Source organism: Tupaia chinensis, unplaced genomic scaffold, assembly GCF_000334495.1.
Source record: "Tupaia chinensis unplaced genomic scaffold, TupChi_1.0 Scaffold000097_1, whole genome shotgun sequence".
Classification (NCBI taxonomy): Eukaryota; Metazoa; Chordata; class Mammalia; order Scandentia; family Tupaiidae; genus Tupaia; species Tupaia belangeri.
Window position 1 is genome coordinate 1,064,971 of NW_006159559.1, and position 13,783 is coordinate 1,078,753.

A 13,783-nucleotide genomic window follows, 5' to 3' on the forward strand; every position below is an offset into this window, starting at 1 on the left:
CAGAAAGTGAGAAATCACCCCCCCCCTCAGGGGGAATGGTCACACCGTAATCCCTTCTTTTCCATTCTCCTTCTAGGATCTTGGGCACACATGCACACGTATGTGGTATGATTTTGAAGTCACCAGGTCTGGAACTCGAACTGCATTCCGCCATGATGGAGTCTAGCAATGTAACTCCCTAGCCCTGCAGCTAGTTAGTATCACTGCTGTGCTCATGGGCACCTTCATTGTGCTGAGATGGACTCCAGACAGAAGCAAACCCATAATATTACCACATGGACCCCAACAGCATACTGCAGCACCCCCTTCTGCCTGCACCACTACTGCAGGCCCTGATGTTTTTCTTTTTCTTTTTTAATTAAAAAAAATTTAACATTATTTTCATTAGTGTTATTATGTTTAAATTTACTACAGGGCATGTGTGTTCACTATAGGGAGGGGGAGAGAGAGAGAGAAAGAGATAAAGCAAACCACCAGGTCTGGGACTTGAATTACCATGTCAAAGCCCAGCTCCTTATCCACCACACCCCCTGCTGACCCCTTGAATTTTTCTTAATTATTGATCTTACTAGCCCTCTGAATATTTCTTGATATTTCTGCCTAATTCATGTATTACCTTTACTTAAATTGAATGTTATAGAAGCATTTTTTTTAATAGCACCTCTTCTGCCTTATCTTTGTTAGCTGGTCTTTCACTGAAAGTCACTGAGTCCAGCAGTCCCTGAGCAGTCTGTGCTTCTGAAATCTCTTTCATCTGTAAAGAAGGAAGTCTCTCCTATAAGTACCTCCAGATACTCTTTCCAAATTGTTAACAGGTCTCAGTGATTGCCAGCATTAGCTCAAGCTTTTTTAAAAAAATTAATTTGATATCTTAATAAAGTAACTTTCATCTTTCCTAAAAGATCTAAAGTAGGACTTCTATGATATTCGTAATTTTAGTGATTTAATCTAATTTGTTTTGTATACCTTTCATTAATTAAGTGGTAAAACTGTGAAACTTTTCATCCAAAACAGTATGAAATTCATTAACGTGCTATTCCAAGAAAACAAAGCAGAGCTTACAAACACAGAAATTAGGAAAAATTACTTATACAACAAAGAATTACTCACTATACAAACAGATTTTTGTTTATTTGTATCTTTTTCTAAAAGTCTAGCATTCTCTGTGCATTCAAAAATAATTCTTTTGGGACCAGCAGTTGGTGTTATGGCTATGTCGCTGGACTCCCATGTAATGAACTGTGGTTCAAACTCACGCAGGGTGCGTGTGCATGTGTCCCCAAAATCCCAAGAGGAAAATGGAGAAGAAGTGATTGCAGCATGACCATCCCCCTGGGGGATGATTTTCCGCTTTCTGTCTCTCCATCTCTCTTTCTGGCAAGCGCGCACACCCTATAGCAATGTCTGATATATTAAAAACAGCTATAATTCATGGTTATAAAAGCTTCTTATTCTCTGCCACAGTCTTAATTTTTCACCTTCAAAATCCCATACTTTTAAAACTTCTTTATTTTTAGGTTTTTGCCATAGGGCATGTGTCCTCACCAGAGAGAGACAGACAGAGGGAGAGTGAGAAATCACTTCCCAGGGAGGATGACCAAGGTGCAATCCCTTCTCCTCCATCATTTCCCTCTCGGGATTTTGGCCATGCATGCACATGGACTTGGCATGATTTTCAAGCCACTAGGTCCAGAATTCATACTATAGTCTGCCATATTGGAGTCCAGCACCGTAATCACCATACAACCCGGGGCCAGCAGATGATGTGGTTAGGGCGCTGGACTGCCACATGGCAACTGCTGTTTGAGTCCCAGGCCAGGTGCCTTGCTTTCTCACTTTCTCTTTCTCTCTGGGCAAATTTTAAAATAATAAATAAATAATTATTAAAAACAGAAACAAACAATCAAAAAAACACTATGCCATCAGCTGGCCCTAAAACATGTGTTTATTTTTCACGTTTAATTTGTTAGACTTTTTAAAAAATTATTTTATTTAAATTTATTTATTTATTCATGCATTTATTTAAATCTGGCCAGAGAGGGATAGAGTGAAGAACGGGAAAGAGAGTGAGTGAGAAAAAAAAAGAGAGAAAGAGAGAGAGAGAGAAAGCTGCCAGGCCCAGGACTTGAACTGCAGTGGACCATGTAGTAGTGCAGCATCTTAACTACCAAGCCACCTGCAGGCCCCAGTTTACTAGTCTTAAACACTTGTAAATTTTTATGAAATTTGCTCTTTTATAAAGTAAACATACTAGTCATATTGACAAAAGCTGGTGAAAAGTTATATAATAGTATTGGGAATACATAAATACATAAATGACAATGTAAATTACCAAATTTGTGTTAATAGCAATAGAAATATTGAAGATAATGGTATATAAGAGTAAGTGGAATAATGTTAATTCTAATGATTATGGCTTTACAATCTGTTGAAAATTATGTTAGGCCACTAGAACAGTTTGAAGAAAATATGACCAATAGTGATGACCAGTATGATCCTAAAACACAAGCAGGTATGAAAGTTATCAGGTAGAAGTCTAAACAAAAGAATGAGAAATGTTTAATCAAAAGACATAAAAGGGGGCGGGGAGGTTAGACAGTAGCACAGCAGTGATGCAATGCTTTCTGAGGCTGGCCAACATCTCAACACAAACCCAGAGACTTCCCTGAACATACTAGGTACACACATGTCCAGGAGTCACACCTGGCTGAGGCTGGGGGTGAATTGTAGCATGAAGGCCCTGTTGTGGTTGTCTGTCTCTCTGTCTCTTGCTCAGGGAAGAAAGAAAAACATTAAAAAAAAACTGATATAAAAGAGTTGTAGAGCTAGTTGTCGAAATACCATGGAGAATGTCAAGACTCTAGTGGATAGAACACTCTCGATAGAGTGCTTGTAAGACTGAAATCAAAGGGCAGCAGCCATACATACAGACTTAGCTGTATTCCTGATGTGCTAGAATGAAGGAGTCAAGTTTATGCACTTCAGAATAAGGCAGAGGATTGGAAATCCTAGCTTCACCATTTATAAGCTGAATGTCCTTGGTTGAGTTAATTAATTTGAGCAAGTTTTCTTAACATGAAACAAAGATTAAAAATAGCACTTGTCCCATAGAGATTTTGTGAAAATTAAACCAGGTAGGTGATGATTACCTGGCATAGTGAGTTTCTATAGTGTTATTAGTTATTATTAATCATCACACTTGATAGTAAAATTTGACTCCCTTACTTGACTGCAAGAGAAAAAGTGATCTCTTATTTCTGCCACAGAGCTAATAACTGTTGCCTGTGTAAGGAGCGTTGCCTATTTAAGTCAGTGATGATATTTCTCTATTTTGTGATAGAACAGCTTGCCATTGTTTTCATAATTTTACATTACAAATTCATGTACATTGATCTAATTCTTAAATAGTTTTCTATCATTAGGCATTTTTAAAATAATTCGCATCCCTAACTGGTATTTTATCTGGCATTCTGCTGTTTATGATTAAACTAGCTGTCTTAGAATTAATATTGTTTCTTGAGTATATTTTCTGTACTCATCTATTTCACTTATTTTAAAATTTACATTGAAATGGCTAATAATTAGTATTTTCTTCATCTAAGGCTTTATATTTTGCACAGAGATAAATCATTTTTGCTTGTGTTTTTATTTGGACCCTAAAAATTCATACATAGGTACAATTAATAAATTCTTCTGCTGATACATGTAGATTGACACTTAATTTGCTCTCTTGAAACCATTACATGAGAGATGCAGGACTTTCTGACAGTGCATCCTGTCTATCTACTCAGGCAGAACATCTGTATTTAAATGCAGTGAGTAATAGGAAGAGCTAGAAGACCTTAAATTCACCTTTGTGCATATTTATGTTCTTCTATACTTTATCATTTTTTTTTAAGAGGCTTTGGCCATTGCCTAAATATCTGAATCAGGACATTTAAAAGTAGTTTCTGAAACACACAGAATTAAATACTTTAAGGTAATATAATCCATTCATTTCTTTATTTGACAAACACGCATTCATTACCTATTAGGTATTCCCACCAGTGATGAGTGAGACAAAAACTAGTATGAAAACTTGTACCAACTTTCATGAAAGTTATTCTCCATTATACATTTTTGTAAAAATCGTAAGTAAGCACTCTATCTTCAGAAGATAAAAGAAAATTGTAAATGTTACTTAAGTAAACAGATATCTACAGAAGGCTTGATGAGAAAGGACAGAACTATATTAAAACTAAGTCTGGGGACCAGCAGATGGCATAATGGCTATGTCGCTGGACTACCCTGAGGTCGACTGTGTTTCAAGTCCAGGTGGCTTAAAGACTCACGCCCAGCGCGTGTGCGTGCGTGCACAAGATCCTGAGAGGAGAATTGAGGAGAAGGGATTGCAGTGTGGCCCTCCCCCCTGGGGATGAGGGGGTGGGGGGTGATTTCTCGCTTTCTGTCTCTGTCTCTCTGTCTCGTGCACGCACCCTATAGCAAAAACCTCTCCAAAAAAACCCCAAATAAACTAAAAATGAAAAAAGACTGAGTCTACAGTTCTTCCATAGGATCAGTGATTGCACTGTATTTTAATAGTTTGTTTACTTGTTTGTTTCAATTACTAGACAGTACACTTGCATGGGGGCAATGATCAAGTCTCACCCTGTGTCTGGCACTTTTAAGAGTTCAATCCAATTTGCTTAATGAATGAGTGGAACTGAAACGGAATTTCACGCATGCAGCAACACAAGGCAAATTTGCTACATTTCCCTTACTTGACTCTTGATTATCTCTGTGAGAGATGAAGTATAATTGAATTTTACATTTCTCTGTAGGAATAGTAACTACAGTAAATAATTAATTTAGTCTTCATTAACTTGGCATCCAATCTAATTCAGTCTTGGTTTACCTGAAATTCACCTCTACAAGATTAATGAAAAATGATATATTAAATAAATTACAACAAACTTAAAATCACTGACTTTCTTTAATGGGAAGAAAGGTAAGAGAAAAGATGCTTATCATTTTAAAGAAATTTACCAAAACTGATCAGTTGCAAATGGAAGTCTTAATAAAATGCATCCATTGATAGTAAAATAAGCCAAACAGACCTCTATCTGAAAATACTTGATATTTTATCCTATACGTTTGTGTGGAAACTTCTACCCAATAGCAACCAAGCCCTGTCTGTGGAGACTACAGGGCATCTATGTTCAGGATGCTTGGACTTCAGTGAGGATTCTAATACATAAAAGGATTTTTAAGAACTATGTAAGGCAAAACAAAAATAAGCCTACAGATTAAAACACACTGTGAAAAGTAGTACACATAGTCTATAATAATCCCAACTTCTTTCAAGAAATAATTTCACTTTTGAAAAAAGCAAAATGCTCCACAAAATGCTTAGACCCCTTCTCACCATTCTCGGCTCTCTGCCCGCTCCCTCAGAAGCAGCGCCGACGCCCCAGGGCTTCTCAAAGCGGTTCTCCACGCCGGTCAACGCGAGGGGGCGCCCTCCTCAGACAGGACCGGCCTCTGCCGTCGACGCGAGTCGCGAGCGGGAGTGAGGAGCTGCCGGACCCCGCGCCCAGTCCCGCGGAGCGCGTGCGGGCGGCCTCACCGAAAGGGCCCGCGCCTTCTTCCCACGGGTCGGGGGGAGCGCTCCTCTCTGAAGAGCAGCCAACCAGGGCCGACCTGGGCGCGGCGGCCGCAGGGGCTTCTGGGGCTTGTGGTCTCTGGGCGTCCTCCGTCCCCGGGGCCCGAGGGGAGAAGGTGGTGGGCGCTGACCGTCAGCCTCAGCACGTCGATCCTGGCTGGGGAATGGCGCAGGCTGCCAGCTCCATGGTCCTCGCCTGCCCGAGGGCGCCGTCGCCCTGCGGGAGGCCGGAAGGTAGGTGGGGCAGGTCCCTGCACAGCCTGCCGGAGCCTCGGCTGCCCCCCTCCCAGGCCTCGCCCTGCCCCTGGGGCCCACGCGGGCCTCTCACGCCCGCTTGTACCCGGGCCAGGCCGGTCCAGCTGCGCCAGGAGCGCTGCACAAGGCAGGGGGGTTAGAGGTTAGAGTTAGCCGGTTACCCAGACAGCGTCCGCTGAAAGTACTGAAACGGCGGCTGTGTGTGGATTCCTCAGATATTCCACGCCTCTGATCATATTCAAACCTGGCTCGACCCCCAAAATGGTTCCCAAGGCTTCTTGGAGAAGGGGACAGCAGCGTTTGTCTGTCGGTGGGTTTGACAAAGCCATTCATTGAGCAGAACTTTTCCTGAGCACTCACTGTAATGGAGGAACTGTTGAAATGCTGTAGGTGTCAGCGGTGGGACTGGCCCGCTGACATGATCCCCTCTCAGGGAGCTGATGAAAGAGATAGACACAGAAGAAATGGGTTAAAGAAATTGCATACAAAGGATCAGATGTGACCATGTGGGACTTGGGGGCTCCACAGAGAAGCTTCATGGAAGAGACAGAACTTAAAGGAGAGTTAAGTACCTGATGGATGTGGGATAGGGAAAGGAGTGGGGCATATGTTACAGACCAAGGGGTTAGTAAGAATGTAGGCTAGAAGCCAAGTAAACCTAGGAGGGACTTCAAAAACTATGTGGATAACTCAAAATACAAGTTCATTTTGGTGTCAAAGATTTTTTTTGAAGGGAACCAGCAGTTAGCGTAATGGCTATGTCGCTGGACTCCCACGTAGTCGACCACGGTTCATGTCCCAGACCCGATGGCTTAAAACTCAGCCGGGCACATGTGCGTGCGTGCCCAAGATCCAGAGAGGAGAATGGAGGAGAAGGGATTGCGGCATGACCATCCACTCTGGGGGGTGATTTCTCGCTTTCTGTCTCTATGTCTCTCTCTGTCTGGCCAGCACTCGCACCCTATAGCGAAAACCTCTCCAAAAAAAAAAAAAAAAAAGATTTTTTTGAAGTCCAGGCATACTTTTTCATTAATATACATTTCCTGTGAACTATTCGAAGCCTTCTTTGGCCAAACAAGGCTTTAGTGTATGTACCTGAAGTGGCAGGGACGAAGCTTGGAGGAGTTGTTGGGCTGAAAGGCTTTGAATAACTTCATAGTCTGAAATTGCAGAGACAACTTTAGGACTTGAATTTGATCAGGAACGAAAGGTAATAATGAAATGTATAGTTGTTTACTAGTCATAAAATGCACATAATGTAGAAAACCACATAATAACATGGATTCTGTATGTCAGCAGTATGCATTTTTCAATAACAGTATTTGTGTCAAGTTAATTATGCATACGTTAATAAATTTTGGACTTGTTTATATTCTTTTCTCTCTTTAAAATTGTGAAATTTACAGTGTATTGTGCGACTACAAGTGTCACTTGGCGACAACTCACAGATTTGTGAGTTGTTATGCACAATTCTAGTTATGATTGAGAAAATTTTCTGTTTCAGATGGCTTTTAATGCAATTTCAAATGCAGTAAAAAATGTTTACTCTGGAACCTGTATTAATATAATCAGGGCAGAGCTATGGAGCACAAATGACATAATTCAGATGTAAAATTTGAAAATGATGATCAGGTTAGAGACTGATGATTCTAATATTTTTTAAAATTCTTTTTTTCATGAATAATGGTTTGAAATCAACTTTTCATAAACAAAATTTTATAGGTTCTGATTAAACTAGAAAATGTTACCTTATAACATGTTTTAGTATATTTAAGGGTATTAGAAGTTCAGTGGATATTGTGGTAAAGAATGAAGAGCATATTTTAAGTCTTCCAGAGGGCATTTATATAGGTCATGTATATGTAAGTGTCATAAATGTGTATGTAATGAACATATTAAACTTTTATGTACCAAGATGCTTGAAGCTGAAGGTCAGAGTTACAATTTAACAGAATCAGTTAAGTTAGGCTGGGCCACTTTGAAGAGTTATTGAAGTAAACACACATAACCGCATTGCACAGAATGGATTGGAGGAGTTGAGAGATCATTTGGAAGGCTGATGCTGTCATAAAGATGAGATGCTAAAGATTTGAGGAAAAATGTAGACACCTTTTAAATATATTATAGGAGCATAATCAGGGGAGTAGGGCTACTGAGGTCAGAGAGTACAGTGTTTTAGGAATAAAGGAATAATCCTGATGATCAGATGCTGCAGAGAAGTAGAATGGGGGTTTGAGAGGCCATAAGGTTTGGCGATTATGATGTCATTTTTAACCTTGGTAAGACCCACCAGGTCAGGCTGGGGTGATTGGAGTTTATTTTATTATTTTTTTCTTTCTCTTATGTCTCTTTTTAAAAGCTGGGAACAATCTAAGTATAATTATATATAGAGAAAGAAGTCAGCATAAGGGAAGAGATTGAAAAAACAGGAGGTGGTTGGAGAAACTACAAGGATTTGGTATGCAATTAATACATATTCTTGGAACATTGTCCATGGTATTCAAGGACAGGAAGATACAGGCCATTATTTTTGAAGAGCATATAACATATTAACCAAGTTTTCTGATGTGCCAGTGGAGTACCTAGGTTCTGGCTTGCTTCTCCATCATTCACTCATTAGGTCAGTCAGCTAATACTTTTTCAGAGCTCATTATGTATTAGCCATAGGAATTTCTGCTCTAAACAGACAGGAAATGGGCTCAGTGGAGCTCACTTACCATTGAGGAACATAGAATCAGCCACCTAATGAATAAGAAATTGTCTAGCTGGTAATAGAAATGGAATTTTCCTATCTATGATAGGAAAGAAGAGAATGGAATCTTTTTTTCCCCCCCTTCTAATTGCTAGAGAGTACTTACACTTGCCACAGACAGACACACAGAGAAAGCATTCCCTGAGAGGGCATGGTACAATCCACTATCCATTTTTTCATTCTTTCAGGATTTTCGGCATGCACACACAAGCACCCGGAATATTTTTCAAGCTGCTGAGACTGAGATTTGAACTACAGTCAGCCATGTGGGATCTGGCTTTCTTAACCACTAGGCTACAGGGCCAGCTCAGAACATGAAATCTTAAAAGCACCAGTATCATAAGAAACTGACATGGCTTGAGAGTATCAGAAAAGGCATTTTGAAGAATAGAATGTTTAAGCTGGCTCCTAAAAGAGATTTTCCTGTTACCAAGTCAGTCATCCCTCTCCTGTACTGCTGTCTCCTACCCTGTTCTCATCTAGTCCCTGGTTCTCTTTTTTACTGGTCGGCTTAGTCTCCTCTCTTGTGAGCATGTGAAATGCATTTGACATTGGATTGGTGGGCTGGGAAAAGTTTCAGGAATCAGGGCTTTGCAAGGATCTTTCTCAAGCCAGTTATTGTTGCCTTGTGGTGACTAAATGTGAACTAAGTGGCCATTTAATTTTATTCATGCTACATTGCTTCTCATTAGGTAAAGAAAAGGGTTTGGAGAGTAGGAGATTGATGGTCAACCACAGCCACCACTGATTTAGCCTCCTAATGTCCTTTCTTTGGAGGAACCACAACAACTACAGGGCATGTCCCTTCTTATTAGGAAATTGAATAACAGCCTATGAAAGCTGGTCTTATTTCCTTTAATTTTAAAATTTAATGGTCTTTGGGTCAAGTGATTGAGGAATAAGCATCCACTTTTTTTTTTTTTTAATCTGCAGGGAAGCAAAGGTACTGCTGCTATGATTTTGCATTTATATAGCACTTGAGTAGTGACTAAGTGCTTTTACAATCAATTTTATTGTTCCATTTAAAAGATAGCCTAAAATCATCCCTGTCAAAATTTGTTTGGCATGATTCAGAGTAAAGAATCTTTTCTTAAAAAGGGCCTTCTATGGAAGAACTCTGATCAATCAAAAGAATAGGTATAGGGCAATGTTAAAATCATTGAAGAGAGAGAAAGCTGTTAATACAATATAGTAGCCACATAATGTTTTTTTGTTACCTGCCTTTACAATGAAAGAAAATAAAAACTTTTATCAGTAGGAATATAACTCAAGGAAGCCAACCCCTCATGACATGATTTGTATGTAGCTGATAATAGGAATATAATTTTTTATGTGTGAATGTTTTATGTATGACAGTAAGTGCCTTTTAATATACTATCATTAAAGCATTAGGTTTCATTTAGAGCAAGGATTGGCAAACTTTTTTTCCCCTATAGAACACAGGACACATGTGCTTGCCAGAGAGACAGAGAAAGACAGAGAAATAGAAACCAAGAAATAACCCCCCACCCCCACCGCTGTGGGGATAGCCATGCCACAATCTCTTCTCCATTCTCTCAGGATTTTGGGCACACACACACACACACTGGGACTTGAACCGCGGTCGACCATGTGGGAGACCAACAACATAACCATTATGACATCTGCTGGTCCCCTTGGCAAGCTTTTTTCAGTAAAGTGCCAGAGAATAAATATTTCAGGCTTTGTAGGCCGTATTGTTCCCATTTGAAGTTGTTGTACAAAAGCTCTGATACATAAATGAATGGGCCTGGCCATTTCAATAAAATGTGGTTTATAAAAGCAGACCGTTCAGATTTGATCTGTGGCCTATACTTTGCCAACCTCTGCTTTACAGCCACAAGATTCCTTGTTGTACAGGCAATGTTTTAGATTGGAATGATTTGATAGTCAGCTGAGAGCTCCATGAAGTCAGAAATGGACTTCTCTGGTAGACTGTTATATCACCATAGTACCTGACAGGTAGGAGATCATGAAACCTATCTGTTGGACAAAGGATAAGCAGTAAGACCATCTGGTGGAAATTCTTAAAGTAGCCTAAACAGAATCTATGTATATTCAGATTTTCAGGTTCAATGACATCTACTCCAGGTATTACCATTTTGGCTAGAACAAATACTGCAGTTGAATACTTAGTTCAGATAACAAATGCAGGAAGATTGCCCAAAGGATGAAAAAGAACCAATGCTGTAAAATGATAATGAGAAACAATAGATCTGTAAATCTCTACTACTAAAAGTACAAATTGCATCTTTTGGAAGAGAACTGAGAGAGAGAGAGAGAGAGAGAGAGAGAGAGGGTATGCTAACCTCTCACCCAGTCTAGATTTTCATTTTATGGTCCTCCATTGTATGTAGCTTTTGTCAGCATTTGTGCTACATATCTTCCTGGCCCCTTCATTCCTCTAGATCCTCTCCTTATCCTTGTCCTGCCTGCGGGTCTCTGCTGCTTCCTACTCCTTTCCATAGTCCTAAGTGTAAAAGTCACTGCTCCTGCTTGGGGTCCTCTTCTTACCTTTCTCTCCCAGTTCTGGTTAAGGGCTCTCCTCTCTCATGCCTTTAAGCCTAAGGGAAGTAAAGCATGGCCCTGCCTACTGCTGTTAGTACTAGCTCCTGGATCATTATGTCACAACCCTCCAACCCCGAGTCTGCCCACATTTTTACAGATAGTCTGTTAAACTCTTCTCATATTACCAGAATTGAGGTACTATCAATTTTATAACTGGACCCTGATGGTTACAGTAGTTGTACCACTTTTTTCAAAGTTATCTTTTGTATGCCACTGAATGACTTCCTGTTTCATCAATGTCAGTGGCTGTCTTTTACTTCTTATAATCATATGATTTTTTAAGATAAAAGTGGTTCTGGAAGGTGATTCATTTAACTTTTATGTATGGAGTTCAAGTACATTCTACCACAGTCTGTCACACCCGTTGTACTTGGACACCTTCCACAGCAGAAAACTTACTTTTCCCGAAGCGCATTCATATCTTTAAACACATCAGACTAGTAGAATACATATATACAGTTTTGTCCATAGGCTTTGGGCTCTTCATTGGGCTTCATAGAATGAGTCTAATTTGTATTTCATTCCTCTGTTCCTCAGACAGCAGGTTTTTGAGTTCTTTACTATCTATCTAAAGTAGGGTGCTTAGAATAGAATCTCCCTTTCCATGTATTGTCTGATCATGCCGAGTTAAACGTGAGCAGGATAAATTTACCCGGAAGCCTTACTACCTAAGATGACTATAATAAGGATCAATATCTCTTCTCTTATTGTCAAATGTAAGGGAGAATATGATCTTACTACCTTTTATAATCCCTGCCTCTGCCTATTTAAACATCACACGTCATATGCGCAGTAGTCTTTAATGAGGGCTTAACGTTTTTTTTTCTGTTATCGAACTTACCTATATTTAAAAGATTACAATAAAGGACATAAAATAGTTTACAAATTACGTATCTTTAGAGATCTATTTCTTCTATTCCGTTTTCTTTTGCTTTCCCTCGAAATATCAAAAGTACACTAATCCTCCTTTTTATTTACTTTAGGGGTCACTGTTTAAATTATTTTGCTGAACTTTTTATTTAGGCTTCAAATTTGAACAAATATCAGTAGACTCAATTGTTCCTATCTTGTTCTGGGATTTTTAAATTTTTTCTGGACATTCACTCTGTTCTTATGTTCATTAGTATACCCTTGCATATATTGAAATGCAGTATTTTTTTTGATTGATAATCAAATTGACTTTAAGGAAATTTTCTGAAGTGGGTTCTTAAGTATACCATCCATTTAATCCAATTTTTATAATGAAAATTCTATTTATTTTTTTAACAAGCCTCCAAAATATCTGTCAACTTATTTAATTCTTCCTTTTGATTTGTTCACTGAACTCATTCCTCATTTCATTTTTGATTAGATTGCTTTCACCATAGCAGAAACCTGGAAAATAAACCCTCTTATATTTAATGTGTGCTTTAGTTTAATCTGGATGAATAGGAGAATGAAAATAACCCATTAGAAAGTAATTTTTATTCTCAAAGAGGGAAATGTAACTTTCTTAGTCTTTAATGTAATTGTTAGAAAACATATTTCATAGGCTGTTTATTGGCTATCCTTTTCTTTTTTTCTTTCTTTCTTTCTTTTTTTTTTTTTTTTGAGAGGATTTTGCTATAAGGTGCAGGCGCTTGCCAGAAAGACAGAGAGAGACAGAGAGACAGAAAGCGAGAAATCATCCCCCAGGGGGGATGCCACACCACAATCCCTTCTCCTCCATTCTCCTCTCCAGATCTTGGGCACACATGCACATGTGCCCAGCGTGAGTTTAAGCCACCGATCCAGGACTCAAACCATGGTTGACTACACATAGCTATTACATCAAATGCTGGTCCCAGTTATATTTTTCTTATACCTTACTTCTATTTTTATAGAAGTAAGTTCTATCTATGTATCTATCTATCTCTTGCAAGATTAAAAAACACAGCCAAAGAAGCATAATTCTAATTCTTTTAAAATTCCTGCAAAAGAAATGATCATTTCTTTTTATCTTTTAGAACAATGGTAGGGGAAAGCTCCTTTCTTTCTCTTCTGAACTGTTTGTGTACTTTATCTAAAGTTCTATTATTCATTAGTTTACATTTTATTTATCTTCTGATTTACCTGCCTTCCCAGTAGATTAAAAACTCCTGAGAGAAGGGGTATCTTTATTTTCAGTGCCTGGCACAACCAATAAGTAGTACTGCATGTTTACTGACAGAATGTAAGATTTTAATGATAATTTGCCTTTTTATAAAATGCACAGCACACTTATGTAGTTCTCAAGAGGTAGCTACTTGCTAACAAATTATTTCTCTTATAGATATTGCACTAGATTATTCATTCTAGTGAAGATCATTTTGTCTTTATTTAGAAAAAGTTCTCATATCACCCATCATCCATCTCTGTATCTAATGAGTACTAAGCACAATCTTAACTAAAAAATTATTTTAAAAACTATGTATATATTTCTAATAAATTCGCTTTATCAAAATCAATTTCCCAAAACCAATATTATACTCCTTTAAATGCTGAGTTAATTCAACTAACTGTAACATGATTGCAAAAAGCAAATGAAGCAA

At 38.8% G+C, this 13,783-nt stretch overlaps 1 protein-coding gene across 1 annotated transcript in view; it reads left to right on the top strand.

The window, feature by feature from the left end:
* The first annotated feature begins 5,745 nt into the window (after positions 1–5,745).
* The window catches only part of MEI4 (meiotic double-stranded break formation protein 4), a 212,086-nt gene continuing 204,048 nt past the window's right edge, over positions 5,746–13,783 (top strand). Inside the window, exon 1 of the mRNA XM_006143412.3 lies at positions 5,746–5,875. Coding sequence (XP_006143474.1) covers positions 5,806–5,875 — 70 coding nt within the window. The 5' untranslated portion in view covers positions 5,746–5,805. The remainder of the gene's footprint in view (positions 5,876–13,783) is intronic.